This window comes from Ursus arctos, unplaced genomic scaffold (genome assembly GCF_023065955.2).
Source record: "Ursus arctos isolate Adak ecotype North America unplaced genomic scaffold, UrsArc2.0 scaffold_21, whole genome shotgun sequence".
Lineage (NCBI taxonomy): Eukaryota > Metazoa > Chordata > Mammalia > Carnivora > Ursidae > Ursus > Ursus arctos.
In genome coordinates this window covers 2,742,112-2,760,957 of record NW_026622886.1, presented here as the reverse complement: position 1 = coordinate 2,760,957, position 18,846 = coordinate 2,742,112, and the positions used below count along the sequence as shown (strand labels likewise).

At 61.0% G+C, this 18,846-nt stretch overlaps 1 protein-coding gene across 1 annotated transcript in view; it reads left to right on the top strand.

Moving 5' to 3' along the window:
• The window catches only part of CACNA1I (calcium voltage-gated channel subunit alpha1 I), a 101,037-nt gene extending 89,213 nt beyond the window's left edge, over positions 1-11,824 (top strand). The window contains exons 26-36 of the mRNA XM_026479264.2: positions 150-259; positions 894-1,027; positions 1,893-1,963; positions 4,598-4,676; positions 5,374-5,495; positions 5,893-6,231; positions 6,447-6,593; positions 6,971-7,093; positions 8,646-8,811; positions 10,023-10,222; positions 11,198-11,824. Of these exons, the coding sequence (XP_026335049.2) occupies positions 150-259; positions 894-1,027; positions 1,893-1,963; positions 4,598-4,676; positions 5,374-5,495; positions 5,893-6,231; positions 6,447-6,593; positions 6,971-7,093; positions 8,646-8,811; positions 10,023-10,222; positions 11,198-11,824 (2,118 nt within the window). The remainder of the gene's footprint in view (positions 1-149; positions 260-893; positions 1,028-1,892; positions 1,964-4,597; positions 4,677-5,373; positions 5,496-5,892; positions 6,232-6,446; positions 6,594-6,970; positions 7,094-8,645; positions 8,812-10,022; positions 10,223-11,197) is intronic.
• The last annotated feature ends 7,022 nt before the right edge of the window (positions 11,825-18,846 follow it).

Below are 18,846 nucleotides of genomic sequence, written 5' to 3'. Positions count from 1 at the left end.
AAATAGAGGGAATTAAAGCAGATAGAGAAGCCATTGCATTAAATGCGAATGGACTAAATTCTCCCCTTAAAAAGCAGAGACTTTCCGAGTGGAGGAAGGTGGGCGGCAGGTCATGGGGTCTGGATCATGCTTCTCTTTGCACTCCATAGTCCCTGGAGACGGCTCTCAAATACTGCAACTACATGTTCACCACTGTGTTCGTGCTGGAGGCCGTGCTGAAGCTGGTGGCGTTTGGGCTGAGGCGCTTCTTCAAGGATCGGTGAGCAGCGTGGCTGGGCTAGGGCAGCATGGAGTGGCCTGCGGGAAGGGGAAGCAGTCCTGACCCCTGGGGAAGCCTGGAGCATCCGGAGGAGGGGAACCAATACATGGGCACTGACGGCCAAGGCCCCCAGGTGCTGCCTGTAGCTCTGAACAGGAAGTGATTATGGTCCCACCAGGTGGATGCAGGGCATTCTCCCACCTCTCTTCAGCTCATCTCTCATGGGTCCTCCATAACCCACAGGCAGAACAGGGCATACCTCATGCTAGTTCTTTTCAGAGGAAAAAGTGAGGTTCAGAGAAGTTGATGGACTAGATCAAGGTCACATGGAGGGAGCAGCTGGCTCAGGATTCCGATCTAGAAGTCATAGCTCATTCTTCCTCCTCTGCAGGAGGCCAGAGATGTTTATTTAGCCTAGTTAGCTCTTGTTTCAGGGATTGGAGGCTGTTGGGGGCAGAGAGGGAGTCAGACCCAGTGGGGTCTGGTGGGGCTAGTAGGGAGGGTGGCCACACATCCCCACGGGCCATAGTAGGAGGGTGGAGACCTGGGATGCTCCTCCCAACCTAGGCATTTCTAAACCAGAGTACCCCTCACCCTGCCTCCCACCCCTGCCCTCCTCTGCCCGGCCGAGCAGGTGGAACCAGCTGGACCTGGCCATTGTGCTGCTATCCGTCATGGGCATCACGCTGGAGGAGATTGAGATCAACGCAGCACTGCCCATCAACCCCACCATCATCCGCATCATGCGGGTTCTGCGCATCGCCCGGGGTGAGGGGCAAGGGTGATGGGGTGGGGGCAGGCAGGGGGAGGGGCATGTGGGCATGACGGGCCTCCTGCTGAGCAGGGAGAACAGCAGCCAGGAGGAGCACTTACCAGACACACACACTTGCCCCCTATGTGTACACACTCACGTGCCCTTGTCCACAGACCGCTCTGTCCAGCACACCGCCCACTGTCCACACCCGCCTTCTGTAACACCATGACCCATGTGGACCAGTCTCGGGTTGGGATGAAAGGAACTCAGGGCATCTGGGAAGACACCGGGAAGTTACTCTAGTTCCTCACGGGCATGGGTCCAGCACTGGCTGGGACGCACAGTCCCCAGTGCTTCTTACAACCTTCGCTTCCCCCTCACCCCAAAACTGGGCCTCCGCTCCTTTCACAAACCTGCCTCAGTGCTGGCCCGGGTGCCTCTTTCTCTTCTGCTCCCCCACCTGCAACAGCTTATCGCCTCCAGGCTCCCGGGGCGGGGAGGGGGGGTGCGGAGAAATTCAGCACGGAACACTGGAGCCCTCTTTAGCCAGAGGGAAGGGAGAAATGTGGGCACTCGGGCACCGTGGCTCATCTCGGTGAATTACGGGCTCACGGACACACTTCAGTCCCACCGTGTGTGTGTGCCCTCCTTCTCTTGGACACATTCACACCAACATCCGCACCTCGTGCACGCGTGTCTTTGTGCACACCCGTGTTCAGTGGCACCCACCTACGTATGGTGCGGCATCACAGAGCGGTCCCCTTTGCTCACACGCTCCTCCGGCGTCTCCCTTCTCCTCCTCACTTACGCACGCGCACCCGCGCACCCCCGCACCCCCGCTGCCCTGGGCTGAGTGCGCGGGCGGGGTGTCGCCCGCAGTGCTGAAGCTGCTGAAGATGGCCACGGGGATGCGCGCCCTGCTGGACACCGTGGTGCAAGCTCTACCCCAGGTAAGAGTCCCTCCTACTGGGGGCCCGCCAGGCTGGTGCCGGTGTCTCACAGGCCCTGACTTCCCTTCTCCAGCCGGCCCTGAGCCCGGGGCTGTGATAGAGGGAAAGGGCCCCCTCTGCCTCTTTCTTCCTGATCAAGGGCTCACAGTGCCTGCTCTGTTCCTGGCCCTGAGCTGGGCGCTGAGGACCCATATGCGGCCCTCAGGAGTCTCCAGGCTGCCTCAGGGCCGTGTGGGGAAGGTGGGGGGTCCTGACACTCCTCGGGGAAATCAGGGAAGACATCAGGGGACTTTGAGCTTGACCTTGCAGGGGGGCTTGGCAGAAGGAGGTGGTGATGTGAATGGGAGGTTCAGATATGACATGTTTGGTGGGGACAGTATGAGACCCTGACCCTGGGTGGAAACCCTAGGAAGTAGGAAATCACACCCCTCCCCCCACCTCCATCCCATTGGCCAGTGGAAGGGAGAGAGGGTCAGGGCCACAGAGGGTGCATGTTTCATCCTCTGGGGAATTCCGCAATCCCAGTGCTCCCTTCCCCCACTGTCCTGGCTCCTTAGGGCCCCCCTCCTCCCTCCCCCCAGGGTGGCCTCTGCTCTGAGGTGAGCCTCATACACATTCATTTATTCATTATGACTCATCTAGTCTTCAGGAATTTTAGGCATCTTACAAAAAGGGCACGAATCCAGCACGATAAAAATGAGGATAAAAGATTAACAGCCCTGGGAAGGCGGGAGCAAGGCTAATTGTCTCAGGGACAGGGGCTAAGGATGCTAGAGTTCCACTCTCAAGTTTGCTGTGGGCGTCCCAGCAGCCCCCTTACACAGGGAAAGCAGCGCGGCTCTCCTCAGGTCTGGAGGGAAAGCAAGCAGGGGTGTTCATTCGAAAAGGTGTGGTTTTTCCTAACACGAAACCCCTTCGGAGGAATTTGTCACATGGAGATGCCCAGGAGGTCCCAGCTTCAAGTAGGAAACATAATAGTAATTACAGTCACATCAGCACTTGAAGAGACACACGTGCCAAGTACCACGTAGGATGGGGGACTCACCCTCCAAATGTATTAGCTGCCATATAGACATTGGACATTTTCTCCGTTCTGTGTAAAGTGCTATGAAAATGACACTTCCCACCAGGCTCTGCCCCATGCGGAGGGAGGAGGCAGCAAGGATGGCTCCTCAGAGGAGGTGACCTGTGACCTGGGCTATGAGGGATGGGGCAGAGGCATTTACCAGGTAAAGCCAGAGAGAAGGTGTTCCCTGTAGGGAGAACAGAATATGCAAATGTGGTCTGGTTTCCAGCTGGCCGGAGTCTGGGGTGGGAAGATCAGGCTGGGAGAGAGTCCAGGGGGCTAGGTCACAAAGGGCTTCGATGCCAGGACAGCAGACTCGGGCTTTATCCTGTGGACAGTGGGCATCGTGAGAGGTTCTGGACAAGGGAGGCCTCCAGCAGAGCTGCCTTTTAGGAGTGGGTGGCAGGAGAGGCTGGAGGCAGGGAGGCCAACGAGCTGGCTCTGGGAGACGCTGAGGGTGAAGGAGGCACTGAGGGGGAAGGTGAGGTCCTTCCTGGTTAAGAAGTGCTGCTCACCTGGGCCTGCAGAGGGTGGGAAGCCGCCCTGAGGGCCAGGGCCACGCTCACTCCCTTGCTCGTAGGTGCTCGGTAAGTGCTTGTACCGCTAACGAGCGAGCATCTTTTAATTAGGCGCGATTGGTGTGATTGTACAACAGCTCAGAAGGAAATCCTCCTCTGGAGCAGAGAAACATTAGGAGGTTGTGGTTAACATGGTTTAGTTTTCAACAATTAATGCAAACCCTCTTCTGATTCTATTCATGCAGGCCTTCTGAGGGTTCCAGGAGATATTCCATTTCTAGGGCAAGGATACGTTCGAGCCTTATCTTATCCATAGCATGAGTTACAGGCGGTCTCCAGCGTATGGATGGATTTGAAATAGGTTTATAATCTGGGGTATTTTGTTCCCACAGGAGCTGTGGGATGGGGGTGGCTGGGTTTACAGGAAGCTTCTGGGGCTCACAATCCTGCCTGATTCCTCTGCTCACTTCCCTCCATGGCCAGGCCCTGCGCTGGCCGGAGAAGGCAGATCCGACTTAATCCAGTCATGTCCCTGCTCTCAAGGACAGAGCATGGTGACAGGGACACACGGGTTACACTCACACTGTCAGACTGCTTCCTGGAGGGATCCGGGCAGGCGTCGTGGAGGAAGCAGCATGGTTGCTGAGACACCCCCCCCCCCCGCTGTCTGCATGCATTCGTGGGACGTGACCTACCACACGCGTGTGTGGAAGAGTGATTGTGTGCACGGGGTCAGCCTGCTGGGTTTGAATCCCAGTCCTCCCACTCACTAGCTGTGTGACCTCGGGCAAGTCACTACACCACTCAGGACGCGTCTTTCTCATCTCAAGAATGGGGTAGCATGTAGTTCATAGATCACTGCGGGGAGTAAGCGAGCTAATGCATCAGAAGTGCTTGAAACTGGCAGCTCAGGGGAAAGGCTCTACATGCATTTTGTTACTTTGCCCCGTGCTGGACCTGGCCTCCCCCCGGGAAGCCACTGCGGGGGTGGCAGCCCTGGGCACAGAGCCTGACCCTCAGGGTGGCCCCGCCCCCTGCTCTCCCCCGCAGGTGGGCAACCTGGGCCTTCTCTTCATGCTGCTGTTCTTTATCTACGCCGCCCTGGGCGTGGAGCTGTTTGGGAAGCTGGGTGAGTGACTCCCGCAGCAGGCCTGGGCTGGCCAGGGGGCGGAAGGGACCTGGGGGAGGGCCTTAGCAGGGTGGAGAAGCTGGAGACACCGGCAGAGTGTCACATCAGGGTCTTTGTATCGGGGAGATGCCCCCACAGCAGGCCTGTGGGGGGACGGGGCCCTTGGCCATCGACCCCCTCCCCCGGGGTGGGTAGTGGCCTCTGAGTGATGCTAGCCTGGACCCAGCTGCATACCCTCGGCCTGTGCAGTGGACCCCTGACTTGGAGACCCCCAGCTGTCTGACCTCCCAGGATGCCCCCTCTGGCCCCATGTGCCAGTGGCCGTCCTGAGCCAGCACCGCCCCAGCGAGCAGAGCGGGCAGGGCCCAGGCCGAGGACGACACAGCTCATGCCGAGCCAGCCCTGCACAGGGCTGGTTTCAGAAAGTGAGGCTCCCTTAGGGGCTGGCCCTCATCCCTGCATCCTTTCTCTCAGGACCTGATCCACAAGTGAAGGGAGGAGCCAGGCTCCCCAGAGTCTGAGGGCCAGCTTGCGTGCCCCTCCCTGAGCCTCAGTTTCTCCATCTGTGGGCTAGACACAGTCTACACGCACCTCTAAGGATTGGGGATCCTGAGATGAGGCTGGGAGGCCCTGGTGCAGGGCAGGCTGGGCAGGGGCCTCTGTAGTGGGACAGGGCTGACCTCTTCTCTCCGTTCAGTCTGCAATGATGAGAACCCATGCGAGGGCATGAGCCGGCATGCCACCTTCGAGAACTTCGGCATGGCCTTCCTCACGCTCTTCCAGGTCTCCACTGGCGACAACTGGAATGGGATCATGAAGGTACCTGTGGGCAGGCTGGGGAGGGAGCAAGCAGGCTGGGTTCTGGGGGTGAGGGTCCTGACAGCTAGGGCTCCCACCCAGCACTCCACTGCATGCAGGAGGGGAGTGCAGGGCCGCGGGATGCCCAGGGAGCTGCCTGGGGCTCTGAAGCCCAGCGAGGTGGAGATGAGCCTGGAAAGCGTTCTCTGTCCACCCCCAACTGCTGCTCTGGGATCAGTGCTCGGATTCTCGGGGACACGACTCCGCCCAGGGCCAGAGGGACCTTGGGGCCCATAGCCCAGGGCCGGGGGCTGCAGGCACCGCGTGTCCTCGCCCGGTGGAGAGCCCTGGCCTGGGCGGGGCTCACGGAGGGCAGAGGTGAGGCCGCGGCCCTCACGGAGCCTCGCCCCGGGCGCAGGACACGCTGCGGGACTGCACCCACGACGAGCGCAGCTGCCTCAGCAGCTTGCAGTTTGTGTCGCCACTGTACTTCGTCAGCTTTGTGCTCACGGCCCAGTTCGTGCTCATCAACGTGGTGGTGGCCGTGCTCATGAAGCACCTGGACGACAGCAACAAGGAGGCCCAGGAGGACGCTGAGATGGACGCCGAGCTGGAGCTCGAGATGGCCCACGGCCTGGGTCCCAGCCCGCGGCCGCCCGCCAGCTCCCCGGGGGCACCTGGCCGGGGCCCGGGCGGGGCGGGCGGCGGGGGCGACGCCGAGGGCCGCCTGTGCCGGCGCTGCTACTCTCCGGCCCAGGTGGGCAGGGGTGCGGAGGGCGGCACCACGGGGCTGGAGGGGCAGCCGGGCTTCCGAGGCCTCAGGCAGAAACCTGGGTCGTTTTGGGCCCCGCCCTGTTCGGCTCCGTTGATGGGGTGACCCTGTGATGAGGGGGCTGGGCCCCGCCCACCCCGCAGTCCCCCTGGACCCGGCCGATAATCCCGCCTGTCCCCACCCCGTCCCCGTCCGCCTAGGAGAACCTGTGGCTGGACAGCGTCTCTTTAATCATCAAGGACTCCTTGGAGGGGGAGCTGACCATCATCGACAACCTGTCCGGCTCCATCTTCCATCACTACTCCTCGCCGGCCGGCTGTGAGAAGTGTCACCATGACAAGCAAGAGGTAACGGCGGCTCGGAGGGCGCTGCGCCTTGTGCTGGGTGCGGCGTGGAGCCTGGTAGGGGCCAGCCCAAGGGAAGGGCCTGGGCCGACTTGACCGACGCTGTTCAGCTTCAAGGGGCAAGTGGACCAGCTTTGGAGTTCATAGTCCATGGCGATGAGGCTGCCCTCGGGCCGGCCCCGGCCTAGCACTGTGCCGACGGTGACGCCATCGTGTTATCCCCCACCCCCTGTCCAGACTGGGCCCCCTGTGCATGGTGGCATAGCGTCTGCGCTCAGCAGATCTCTGCCCCTCTAACCACGTGCCTGTGTCTTTCTGGAGGACCGGGCCTGCCCCATCCCAGCCCGCGGGCTGACCTGAGGCGGCCACTTCTCCTGCAGGTGCAGCTGGCCGAGACGGAGGCCTTCTCCCTGAACTCAGACAAGTCCTCCTCCATCCTGCTGGGTGATGACCTGAGTCTGGAGGATCCTGCAGCCTGCCCACTCGGCCCCAGAGACAGCAGGGTGAGCAGCCCCAGTGGGCTAGTGGGGCTGTCTTTGCAGGCTGACGCTGCTGCCTCCCAGCGCACCAAAATGTAAGCGGCACCTGCTGAGTGACGGGCCCTCCTCTCTTGTCGGTCAGTGGGGCTCAGGGCAGTGGGGCTCAGAGAGGTGGAGCGATTGACCTGAAGGCACACAGCAGCAGGCCCAGCCAGGACCCCAGTCATGGCATTCAGCGGCCTCAGCTACTCCTTGTTTCTTTGGATATTTTTTATCCATTTAATAGGGGTTGTTCCAAGCAGGACAAACTCATGGTGGGGGGTGGAGGGGTGCTCGAGGCTGAAGAGGATGGAGGAGAGGGGCTCCAGAGACAAGCACCTACTATGTGCCGGCTTGCACTCAGTTTGTCTGTGTGCCAGCTGTTGGCATTAGGGATGACTTGGCCCATTTAGCACTTGAGTAAATGCGGGGGCTCTGAGCAGTGAAGCGGCTTGCTCTCCTCACCCAGCTTGGTCCCCAAGCTCTGCCCCTGAGATGGGCCATCTGAGGAGGCCCAGAGACCCGGAAGGGCCATGTTTCATCTGGCAGACTTAGGCAGAAGTCTGCCGCTGGGCTTGTGACCTCAAGGCCGAGAGCAGCTGTGGAGGGAGAGGCACTGCCTGGACTGAGGTAGGGATGCGGCCCTGCCTGTGAGAGCCTCTTTTCCCTAGATTGCAGGGCAGCCTGGGTCTGGCACTACTGTCCCCCTGGGCCATTGTCCATCAGCTCCGGCTTCCAGTCCCCTCCCTGCCCTCTGCATCCCCTCCCTAACTCCTGTAACCCCCACCACCCCCACTCAGCCCCTTCCTGCATCTCCCTGCACCCCTGTGCTGCTCTCCCACACAGGGTGTTGGGGTGCACTGTTTCTGGGGCCTGACTGGGCCTCGGCAGGTGTAGTCGGGTTTTATTCTAGGCTCATAGAGCAAGTCATAGGGGGTCCATCTGCCTTGGAAGGGGGCCCTGAGGCAGCTCTGGAAGGAGCTTGCTGGGCAAGGGTCACCTTGGGCTGCAGGCCTGAGCAAAGGCTGGGCCCAGGGAGTGCCGGAAGGACTGCCAGCCAGCTTCTGAGTGCCAGACCCAGGAAGGAGGGCTTACTCTCTCATTTATGGATGTGGACGCCGAGGCTCGGCTAAGGGAAGGGGCCTGCCCACGATCCTGCTCACAGGGAGGCCCCTGCAGCCGCTTGACCTGTCTTCTGATACCTTCACCAACTTGGACTTGACTTTTGCACTGCGCCCGGGTCTGTACCAGGCGCTTGGCTGCAGAGACAAGGAAGACCCTTGGGATCTCAGGGCCAAGCAAGGAGTGAGCAGGAAACTGCAACCTGCCTGGGACACCAGAGAGGGCTTCCTGGAGGTGGGGCCCTTTCACCTGCGTTTTGGAAGATGACCATCGTTGGCCAGGTGGAAGAGGCGAGGAGAAGGCCATCTTGGGCAATGAGAGTGGCCCGAGCAAAGGGCTGTGGAGCAGGGGCATAAAGGCAGCTGTGGCAGGCTCCTGTCCACCACCCTAACCCGCCTATCTCTCTTTCATGCAGGCTGAGCCAGACATACCTGAGCCCATGCACGCAGGAGAGGTGGGCGAGTGCTTCTGCCCCTTGTCCAACACGGCTGTCTCGTCGGATCCTGAGAACTTCCTGTGGGAGAGGGAGGCGGTCCCGTCCAATCCCGTCCGGTCTTGGCTGAAACAGGAGAGCAGCCGAGGTGAGGGGGGGAGCCCCCATCGGCTCCCTACAGCCCCGATCTCTGGCGACTGTTTCAGAGGGGCTGGCTGAGTGTTTTTCTTAGTGTCTCTGCCCAGACAATTATATTGAGTCCAGAAAGAACCAGACAGTTAACGGACAATAAAAGATGGGACTCTCAGGTCTGATACAACAGTGATAAAAGAGCCAGATAATACAGAGAGGTGAGATAATAATTATCTGGCAACCTGGTCTAATGGGAGATTCATGCTGAGCTCCTAGGAGCTGTGGTGAAAAGGGAAACGGGTCACACATGGCTGTCATTAAGCAGAAGGAAAGCTGCCAAATTATTGCGGTATTTTTCTAGAGCTGAATTTGAGAGGTGTTTATCCCACAGATCTTCAGATAAGGTGATTTCGAACATCGGAAAGCCCACTGTAAAGTGTCCTGAAATTTTTCCTTCCACCCTACCCTCAGCGTCCTGTGTTCATGCTTTGGGCTTGTGGCTGGGCTGTGGGCAGAGGACAGAGGACCTAGTTCCCTTGTTCGTCACTCGGGCTCACCTTCACCTCCAGTCCTCTTGGAGGGTGATGGGAATCTGGTTCCACAGCACTGGCTGGGGAAGAGGGCAGAGAGATGAGCCCAGCCGTAGAGAGACCCCCAAGACCCTGAGCCCACCCCAGATACTTTCTCAAAGGCCTGGCATCGAGCTCATTCCAGGAGCTGAGGGTGGAGTGATTTTTGTAAGGACTCTCCCTAAAGCCAATGGCCTTGATGGCCGAGCTGCCAAGACCCCAGACTTCCTGGACCAGAGTCAGGGCACAGGACCCAGGAGCCATTCTGGTTGAATAAAATCCCATCCCCTTTAGTTAACCGTTTGTGTATTCCTTAAATAATAAGACGGCAAAGAATAGGAAGCCCTCCTCCCCCGCTGGGACATTCAAGCTGTCCAGCCCGGGGTCCCTGTCTCGAAGAGGAAGGAACTCAGGGATCCTCGAGCCTGGGTCCACTGGCTCTGAAAGCTTGTCTTTGCCCAGTGGCCAGGAATCAGAGTGGCTGGCTGAGTGTTTCTTTCTGGCTTTCGCAATGGACACACCGACTCTCAGAGCGGGAGACTTGCCCTCGGTTCCACAGCCAATTTGTGAGGAAGCCCTCTGCCTGCTGGCCTAGAAGGCACCCTCCAGGGGCCCACCAGCTGAGCCCACTCCCCAGCCCCCTCTCCTCCCTCCCCAGCTGCGCCTCCGAGGCCCTTCTCCCCGGATCCCTCCAGCCCGCTCCTGCCCATGCCTGCGGAGTTCTTCCATCCTGCGGTGTCTGCCAGCCAGAAAGGGCAGGAGAAGGGCCCTGGCGCTGGGACCCTCCCCAAGATCGCCCTGCAGGGCTCCTGGGCATCCCTGCGGTCACCGAGTGTCAACTGTAGCCTCCTCCGGCAGGTATGGGCACCTCCCCGTCTGCAGGAGCTTTCCTGCTGGGGGACATCTGAGTCAGGGTGGAGAGGGAGGGGCAGGTCTGGGGGATGGGAGGTCTGGCTGGTAGGATCACCTGTACCGCACTGGCCAGGGCTGCCTCCTGGGCATGCAGAGGGCACGGAGCACAGGGCAGAAAGGCCACGCTGTTGAGGGGGGTGGGGTACCAGGGTTTAGGGAGAAGCAGGAGCCGCCCCGGCTCCCACAGTGTGCTGGAAGCAAAGCTGGGCCCGAGCTAGTCCCGCTGCTGGTCCCGGCTAGGTGCCAGGCTGTATGCGCGGCTCAGAGGCTACAGCGGGCAACAACACGAAATCCCTGTCTCATGGCTTACAGTGTACTGTTCAGTGTATGTGTTGCAGGGGTGCGAGACGAGAGATGGTCCGCCAAAAGAAATGCATAAAACCCGTAGTCTATTTGGGAGTGATACATGCTAGGGAGAACATCGCACCAGGAAGGGGTTATGGGGGGAGCAGTTCAAGGCTCTGGGAAGGTGGTGAGGGGTGAGGTACATGGGTGTCTGGGGAAGGGATTTCCAGGCAGCAGTGGCCAGGGGGGAGGGGTCCGGGGGGGAGGGGGAGATCGAGGGGGAGGAGGGTGGGAAGAAAGTTCCCCAGAGGGCTGGATTGGGGTCCTCAGGCCACCGTGTGAGTGCGTTTAAGTAAGAGGACTCTGGTTGACAGCCGAGGACCCAGGAACGGGGTGGGGCAGGGAGTGCAGTCCGAGGCCACTGCCAGGGACCACCATGAGGGCCACCAGAAGCTGGGATGGGTGGTACTGTAGTGGAGGGGAGAAGCACTGCCATCCTGGGTGTATTCTGAAGGGCGTTCCTGAGGGATCGGAGGGGCTGCATGTGGCCGCGTCTCTGGGATGGGCAGCCTGCCCCAGCCGAGGGACTGGGGACACCCGCCGGCCCTCAGCCCTCGTTGCCACCCCCCTCCCCAGGCCACAGGGAGCGACACGTCGTTGGAGGCCAGCCGCAGCAGCTCGGCGGGCAGCCTGCAGACCACGCTGGAGGACAGCCTGACCCTGAGCGACAGTCCCCGGCGCGCCCTGGGGCCCCCCGCGCCCGCCCTGGGCCCCCGGGCCGGCCTGTCGCCCGCCACCCGCCGCCGCCTCAGCCTGCGGGGCCGGGGCCTGTTCAGCCTGCGCGGGCTGCGGGCGCACCAGCGCAGCCACAGCAGCGGCGGCTCCACCAGCCCGGGCTGCACGCACCACGACTCCATGGACCCGTCGGACGAGGAGGGCGCGGGCGGCCGGGCGGGCGCGGGCGGCGGGGGCGCGGGCAGCGAGCACTCGGAGACGCTCAGCAGCCTGTCGCTCACGTCCCTCTTCGGGCCGCCGCCGCCGGGGCTCACGCCCGCGCGCCGCTTCAGCAGCACCAGCAGCCTGGCCGCCGGCCCCGGCCCCGGCCGCCCGCGCGCCCCCGCCCGGCCCCGCCGCCTGGCCCGGAGCCCCTCCTGGGCCGCCGAGCGCCGCAAGGACGCGGGCCGCGCCGCCCCGGCGCCCGAGCCGCAGCCGGCCCCTGGGGAGCGGCCGCCGGGGGACGCGGCGGGCAAGAGGAAGAGATGAAGGCGGCAGGGGCCGCGCCGGACGCCCCGTCTCACCTTCTTTTACCTCAGGAGCCCGGGGGCAGGCAGCAATACTTGGGCCGCAACCTGGGCGTCGCGCAGGGGCCCGCCGCGCCAGGCCGCCGAGAGGGTGGGCTTGAGCGGGGCCTGGGTTGGCCGAGGCTCGGCCGTGGCCCTGGCCGTGGCCCCCAGCCGTGGGCCTTCCCGTGCATATACATATACATATATATATGCATATATATAGAGAGAGACAGACATATATATTTATTTATTTTTTTTACTGAGAGCTTATGATTTCCAGAAAGTGCTAAAGTTGGGGGGAGGGGGGTGCGGGCTGGCGCCTCGACGGGGCTTTTGCCTGATGCTTAGGACCCGGGCCAGACCTACCCCAGGGCAGATGGTCCAGCTGGGGTGTCAGCAGCCGGGCTCTTTGGTATCTCCCCTGGGCTGGGAGTTGCTCTCAGGCCTCCGAAGTTTCCGCGCCTGGGGAGACAGGCTCAGAAGAAGAGGTGAAATTCAGGGTGCGTTTTTTTTTTTCCTTTAAAGAAGAAACGCCGCTAAGATCCTCCCCCCACGTATTGGGGTGTCTGTCTTGTTCCTGACTGTCTAGTTGTTGTGAACAGTCTTTTGTAGACGCCCCAAAACACACTTTTAGTCAACCAGTTAGATGTCTTTCTTTAGGAAAGTCAGGGGTGAATAGTCGTAATTTCTTAGGGCGGGGTGGGGGTGGAGGGCAGCTCCAAGGCTGGGCAGGGGCCTCAGCCAGTGGACAGGGCACTTCCAGGGGTGGGGTCTGCCGTGGCTTTGCCCCCCGGGGAGGCCGAGGGCAAGCATGGAGGCAGCAGGAGAGAGGAAGGGTAAAGGGTATTGAGCAGGGCGTGCAGACGCTTGGAAGCCAGGAGTCCCAGCCTGGTCTGTGCTGGCCAGGCTGCCCTGCGGGTGCCCTGGGCTAATGCAGTCAGTGGTGGCCGTTACTTACCACCTTCTATCTGTCCTACAGGTGGGCTCTGAGCCATGGTCATTCCAGGAGATCGTGCTCGCCCCCCCCCCCCCGCCCGCGCCCCTGAGCTGCTCTGCCCCCTCCAGTAGAGTTCAGGGGAGAACAGGATTCTAAGCAGGGGTGGGGGCACCTGCCTAGCCCTGGGACCAGCCTCGCTCTCCTGCCCCCACCACTTTCCCAGGCTCCAGATCAGGTTACACTCTAGCAGTGCTTCCCAAATGGGTTCACAGTCGGGCATTTTTTCTTTGAATAGATATGCATTTATTTCAGTATTTATTAGGAAATAAACAGTACATTGAACCCATGATTCCACAGACATTGCTCAGGTCGAGGGAAAGTCTTCAAAAGTGAGTGGATTTAAGGTCCCTTTAAAGAAGACGATTGGGAACGTGGTGGTAGAGGCGGTCTGCAGACAGGCGGAATCCTGGGGTGGAAAATGCTGCAAGTTGGGGAGACGCTACACTTCCAGCAATAACCGGGCCCTTTGCCTTTGTGAGCTCTCAGATGGCTTCAGCAGGGCCCTGCGGAGGGGCCCTTGTCCTCGTTCCCAGACCCTGACCTTAAAGAACTTGACTTTGGGCCAGGCTGGCGAGTGGTACTGGGGGGTTGGCTGCTTGGATGGGCTCTGGGTACCTTCTGGCCGCTTGGGGCCTGGGCACTGCAGCAAAGGGAGGAGGTGGCGAGTGACTCAGGCTTTGCGGTCTGCAGAGCCCTGCCTTTCGGAGCCGGTCCGGGGAGTGGAAGGGTAGGCAGGCCCACTTCCCACATGAGGAAACTGAGGCCTGGAGAGGTTGAAGTGGCCAGCTCAGGGTGCCTCCGTGCCCTAGAGTTCTGCAGGGGGCCAGAACCTGGGTATGTGGGGTAGGGAAGAGTGCACCCAGTGGTCAACAGGAGTGGGGGCCAGAAGGCGGAAGCTGCCTGCGGGTCTCTGCTGGCACCATAGAGTGGGCCAGCGCGGTGGTCAGACCCGAGTCAGCCCTCTGGAGCTTGGCTCTCCCCCCCTCGAAGTGTGGATGGTGGGCCGCTGTACGGATACCAAGGTGATGCCCAGGCACTGAACCCCCTCCCAGGATAGCAGCCCCCAGCGGGATGGTTGTCTAGCTTCCCTCTCAGGGAGCAGCTGGACCTGGGGTCCTGCCCGCTGCTGCTCCCAGCAGCTCTCAGCTGGGTCGGGGGAGGCTGGGCCCAAGTCCCAAGCTGCCTGCTCTGGCGAGCCTTGTGCTGGCTTCCCTTGCTTGCTATTTTGGGGTGGGGGTGCTCATCTGGGGAAGAAGAGGGCCCAGGTGCTCTCCCTCTCTCTCCCTCCCAGCGTGGCGCTGGGCCCGAGCCACCGTGGCTGGAGGGGAGGCCGCACGCACATTAGGTGTGCACGCCAGCACGTTCCTGGAGGGACGTGGGTGCTGGAATGCTGAAGAGGGATGTGGGACCTGGAAAGACCCAAGTAGAGGATGGATTGGGGTTCAAGGGGTTGGCCTCTGACACCTGTCAACAGCGTCCGTTTTCCGGGCCTGCGTGTCATCTTCTTTAATCTTCATGGCAGCCCCGAGCGGTGTGCACTGCTCTTTCACACACAGAGAAGTGACGTTCCGATGTCACCAGGTGATAGGTGCCTGGGCAGGGAACACACCGTGGTGTGTCTGACATGAAGCCATCCCTTTATCCTCATCCTTGCGGCCCCGGAATGAGCAGACACATGGGGAGGGCGGTCTAGGCAAAGGGACTGGCCCCAGCGAAGCCGGGCAGGACAGAGCAGGGTGTGTCTAGAGGTGGGAATAGCTGAAGGTAGAGGCTTGCTCAGGGGTGGGAGGGGCTGTGGTCGTGGGAGAGGGAGCTTATTCCCCGGGGGGCTCCAGATGCTGTTCCCAAGCACTGGGCTTTGTTCTGGGAGCTACAGGAGTTAGGGGATCAGGGAAGCCGTGAACGGCTGGCTGGGACAAGCCAGAATGGGCGAGGGCGGGCTGAATGGCCCCTCTGCCCTCCTGTTCCTGTGACCCATTCATCACAAAAGCACAAACGCGCCCTAACGCACACGGATCTGGCCCCAGGGAGAGTGGGGAACTTGGTGCGGGACTCCCCAAGCCGTCTGTTTGCAGGGCTGTACGGAGTGGTGGCTGCCAGGAACCTTGGCATCTGCGCACATGGACCCAAGACCTGATGGGGCCGTGGCCTACCCCGGCCGAACCCTCTTCCTGTCCCCTGCCCAGCCTTCTTTGCACCTGGCAGCTCCCTAAAGGATAAAGCGTGCACAGTACCACCCCTTTGGCCTGTCTCCCCCCCCCCCGCCCCCCGCCCATCCTTCCCCTGGAGCCTTTTGTTTCTAGGGCCACGTCTGGCCCTCTTTGCTGCGCTGTGTAAGGGCTTGAGGTCTTAGAAGCCGCTCTTTAGCCCAGATACACATACTCTTTTTGTCTTTGTGCAATAATCAGTGTTCCTGGTGGAGCCTGGGCTTGGCTAGGGCCTGGGGTGGAGGCGGAGGTCGCTGCCTCCAGGAAGCCCTTGGCCCTGCCCTGCCGCTGTGACTATCGCACTCTTGAGTGGCTGTACAGTTTCTATGGTGAGAATGAACTTCCCTCCTAGTTGCTGACGGCGCTGGTCCCTGCAGGCCCAGATGGCCCAGGCGTAGAGAAACCAAGTGGCAGCTGCCACCATGTTGTTTTGAATAAAAACCCAGAAGCCTATTTCAGAAATTTTCCGTGTGCCTGTGCTTTTCTTTCTTTTGCAGGGTGGTGCTGAGCTGGGGGTTTCCCGGGGTGGGGTGGTGAGAGGTTCTCCATCAAGTTCGAGCTGTGGGGCTTAGGGCGTCTGGGACCTAGAAAAATACCCTATGGGAGGGTCTTCTCCCGCCTGGGGTCTGCTGGGCCGCGAAGGGGGTGGAGCCTGGCTCTCACGCTCTGGTTCTGTAGCTAAGATGCTGGGCCTGCGTGGGAGGGTCACACAGGAGAATAATCGATTCACCTTTGGCACTGCTAATGGAATTCCTATCATGGGTATTAGGATTCTCTTGGCTGCAAAGGACAAAAGCCCAACCTGAATGAGCTTAAGAATAAAAGAAAAAGAGAGAGGGAAGGAAAAGAGAGAGGAAAGAAAAAAACAAGGAGCAAACAACTCGTGGTTCAAGAGATGGAGCTGGCTTCAGGTGTCGTTGGATCAAGCCCTCCAACTATGTTACTAGGACACAGGCTCTCTTCAGCTCTTGGATCTGCTTCCTTCTGCATTTACTCCCCTCCCCTCCTAGTGGCCACCAGCCGCCCAGGCTTAGGGGCTGTCTACCCATCCCCCGAAGAATGAAAGCTTCCCTCCCTGACAGTCTGGCCAAGTCCCAAGTTGGCTTGGGTATGTGCCATGGAGATGCCACGCTCTGATTGGCCAGGCCTGAACTCTGGGATCCAGGGGATGGGGGTGGCACACCTGCCTAAGACCAGGAAAGGGACACACTGCCCGAGAAAGATTGCTGTGCACTTGCTGGGAGGAGGGAATACACCGGGCTGGGGTTTTGTCCCTGGGAAGGGTAGCTGTCATTGCTGCCCTCTTAGGTGAGGCAAGAGGCCCAGAGAGGTCCAGAGACTGGGCATCGACAGGCTGGGAGAGCAGAACAGCCAAGCTGGCGGCTAGAGGGCCTGCCCGTTCCCATCAGCCTCATCTGGGCCTCTTCTTGTCCCCCTTATGTGTCCTTTCTCTCCTCCTCAGAGGCATGACTGGGCAGGGACACGGGGACCTCGGGATCGGGTATGACCTCCAGTGCCGCACCTCCATCTCTGAGGCCCCGCCCACTCTAGAGAATGGGGTGAGCCAAGGCCACCCTTTGTCCTCTCACCCCTGTGCTCCCCGTTTTTGTCTTGTGATCCCTTTCTGGTGGCTGCTGCCGCTCTTGGACCTAATCGAGAAATCATCCAGGTTCCTCAGAGGGACCCGGACACTGCGCTCCAGGCCGACCATCCACCTGCTCAGAGCCCTGCACTTTCCTGCTCTGGGAGTCTCGGGGGGCTCCTTAGAGGCCTTTCAACCGGGGGAGGGGGGTGTCTGCCTCCCTGTAGACAAAGCAGAGGGGCCCCGGGAGAGAGGGCCGGGCTGAGGTTCATGCATGTACACATGTGCCCCTGAGTGTAGGACCCGCACTGGCCACGGTGCCTGGATCTGTGACAGCAGGCCTGGCCCCGGCTCCTGGGCCGCCTACCCTCGTCCAGACAGGGATCTTACCCCCATTTTCACATGACAAAGCTGGGTAGGGCTCGACAGAGCAGGCCTCCGAGTCCAAGGGAGGCCCAGGCCTGTCTGAACCATGTGGCCCTGGGCCGGCCAGCTGCCCACCCTGAGCCCCACTTCTCACCTGTGAGGCCTGGGTTAGCCGCCCAGCTGGGGATCTTGGGCCAAGAGGTCCCCACGGAACCCGGGCTCTGGGGGTGATCCCTGGTTCCAGCCCCTCCTCTCCCAGCCCCTTGAGACAGAGCTGCTGGACTCCCCCACCTGGCACCTCAGCCTCCACAGATCCCAGATCCCGAGATGGCCTTCGCCCATCTCCCAGCCCCTGCTGAAAACCAGGGCGCTGGCCTTGACTCCTCGCTCTGCCTCCGCCGCCATCGACCCATCCCCAAACCTGCCCTCCTACCTGCCGTGAGCCTCTCCGGGGCGCCCTTTCCCCTTCTCCCCACTCTGCTGCCTGCTAAAGTCTCAGCATCTGGGGGGACCGTGTCCGGTCACAGACCTCTCAGAGCCAAGGCCAGCTCCTCCGGTCCACAGCCCCCAGCAGCCGGCACCGTGTTCCCACGGGGCCCAGTGGACCCCTCACTTCTCCACGGCTCTGGGCTGCCCGTGAGATAACATCCTGACCCCTCGGCAGGTATACCCCCATCACTGCCTCGTTTCCTGCAGCTCCCCTTCCAGTCTTTGCTCCTGCGGTGTCTGTCCTCACCCTGCCATTGCCTCCTTGTTCCAGGACGCTGGCGGCCAGGCCTGTCCTCAGCTGTCCTTTCCCAGGCTTTACCCTCCCTCTGAGGGCCACCCGTGCGCTGCCCACCCCACAGCTCTACCCCAGCCCAGGCCTCTCTCTCTGCCTGTGACCTCTCCCGGCTGCCTGCCAGAGGGAGGGCCCAGGTCTGGGTCAAGAGGGGCAGGTGAGGGGGGCCCCGCTCAGCTGGCAGACCAGAGGCCTCAGGCACATTCTGGCTCCTTTCCCTCCACTAATCCTTAGGAAGATGACAAGGTGACTAACAGCAGCTAGTGGGTCCTGCCTGAGCCGGCTGGGCACTGAGTCCCCAGAGAAGATCCCAGTATGGCCCTGCCTGCGGTTCCTTGCACGTGGGTCCCACCCACGGTGCCCGGGCCCTACTGCTGGTGTGACCAGTGTTGGGGGACCCAGGCCTCGTGGTGGCCACCCCTTGGCTGAGTGGGCACCCTCTTCCCTCTCTGTCACAAACACTGCCTTGGCCCTGAGCACCTGAGCCTTGCTCTGTAGGACCAGGCCCACCCGCTAGCCTCACCTGTTCCCTTTCTCCCCTTCCCCTGGGTCACTCTCACTTACCCCTTCAGGCCTCATCTCAAATGTCACTTCTTCCAGGAAGCCTCCCCCCGCTGCTCCATGGCTTTGTCTGTTTCCTGACTGAGTCCCAGCTGCAAGGCAGTGACCACAGCCCCTCCTCCCGGCCCAGAGCTTGGGGCCAGCCTGGGCCTCAGCAAATGTCAGCTGCGTGCCTGTGTCTTGGAAGCAGACGCGATTTTGAAAACCAGCTAAACCCTTCCCTCACGTCTCTACCAGAGGCAACGGAGGCCCAGAGAGACGGAAGGATGTGCTCTGGGTCACACAGGGAGGCGGTGCTGGGGGTGACTGTCACCTTTGCCGCGTGGCTCCCTCCAGAGCTGCTGGGGCCCCGGGGAGCCCAGCGCTGCTCTGCTTTCCCCTCCCTCATCCGTTAATAATGGGATTAAAAGCAAGTTGCTGCCAAGGAGAGAGACTGACTTAAAAACAAACAAATGACACCCAAGAATACTTTCAGGGAATGAAAAACTTCAGCCACCAGCACTTTTTA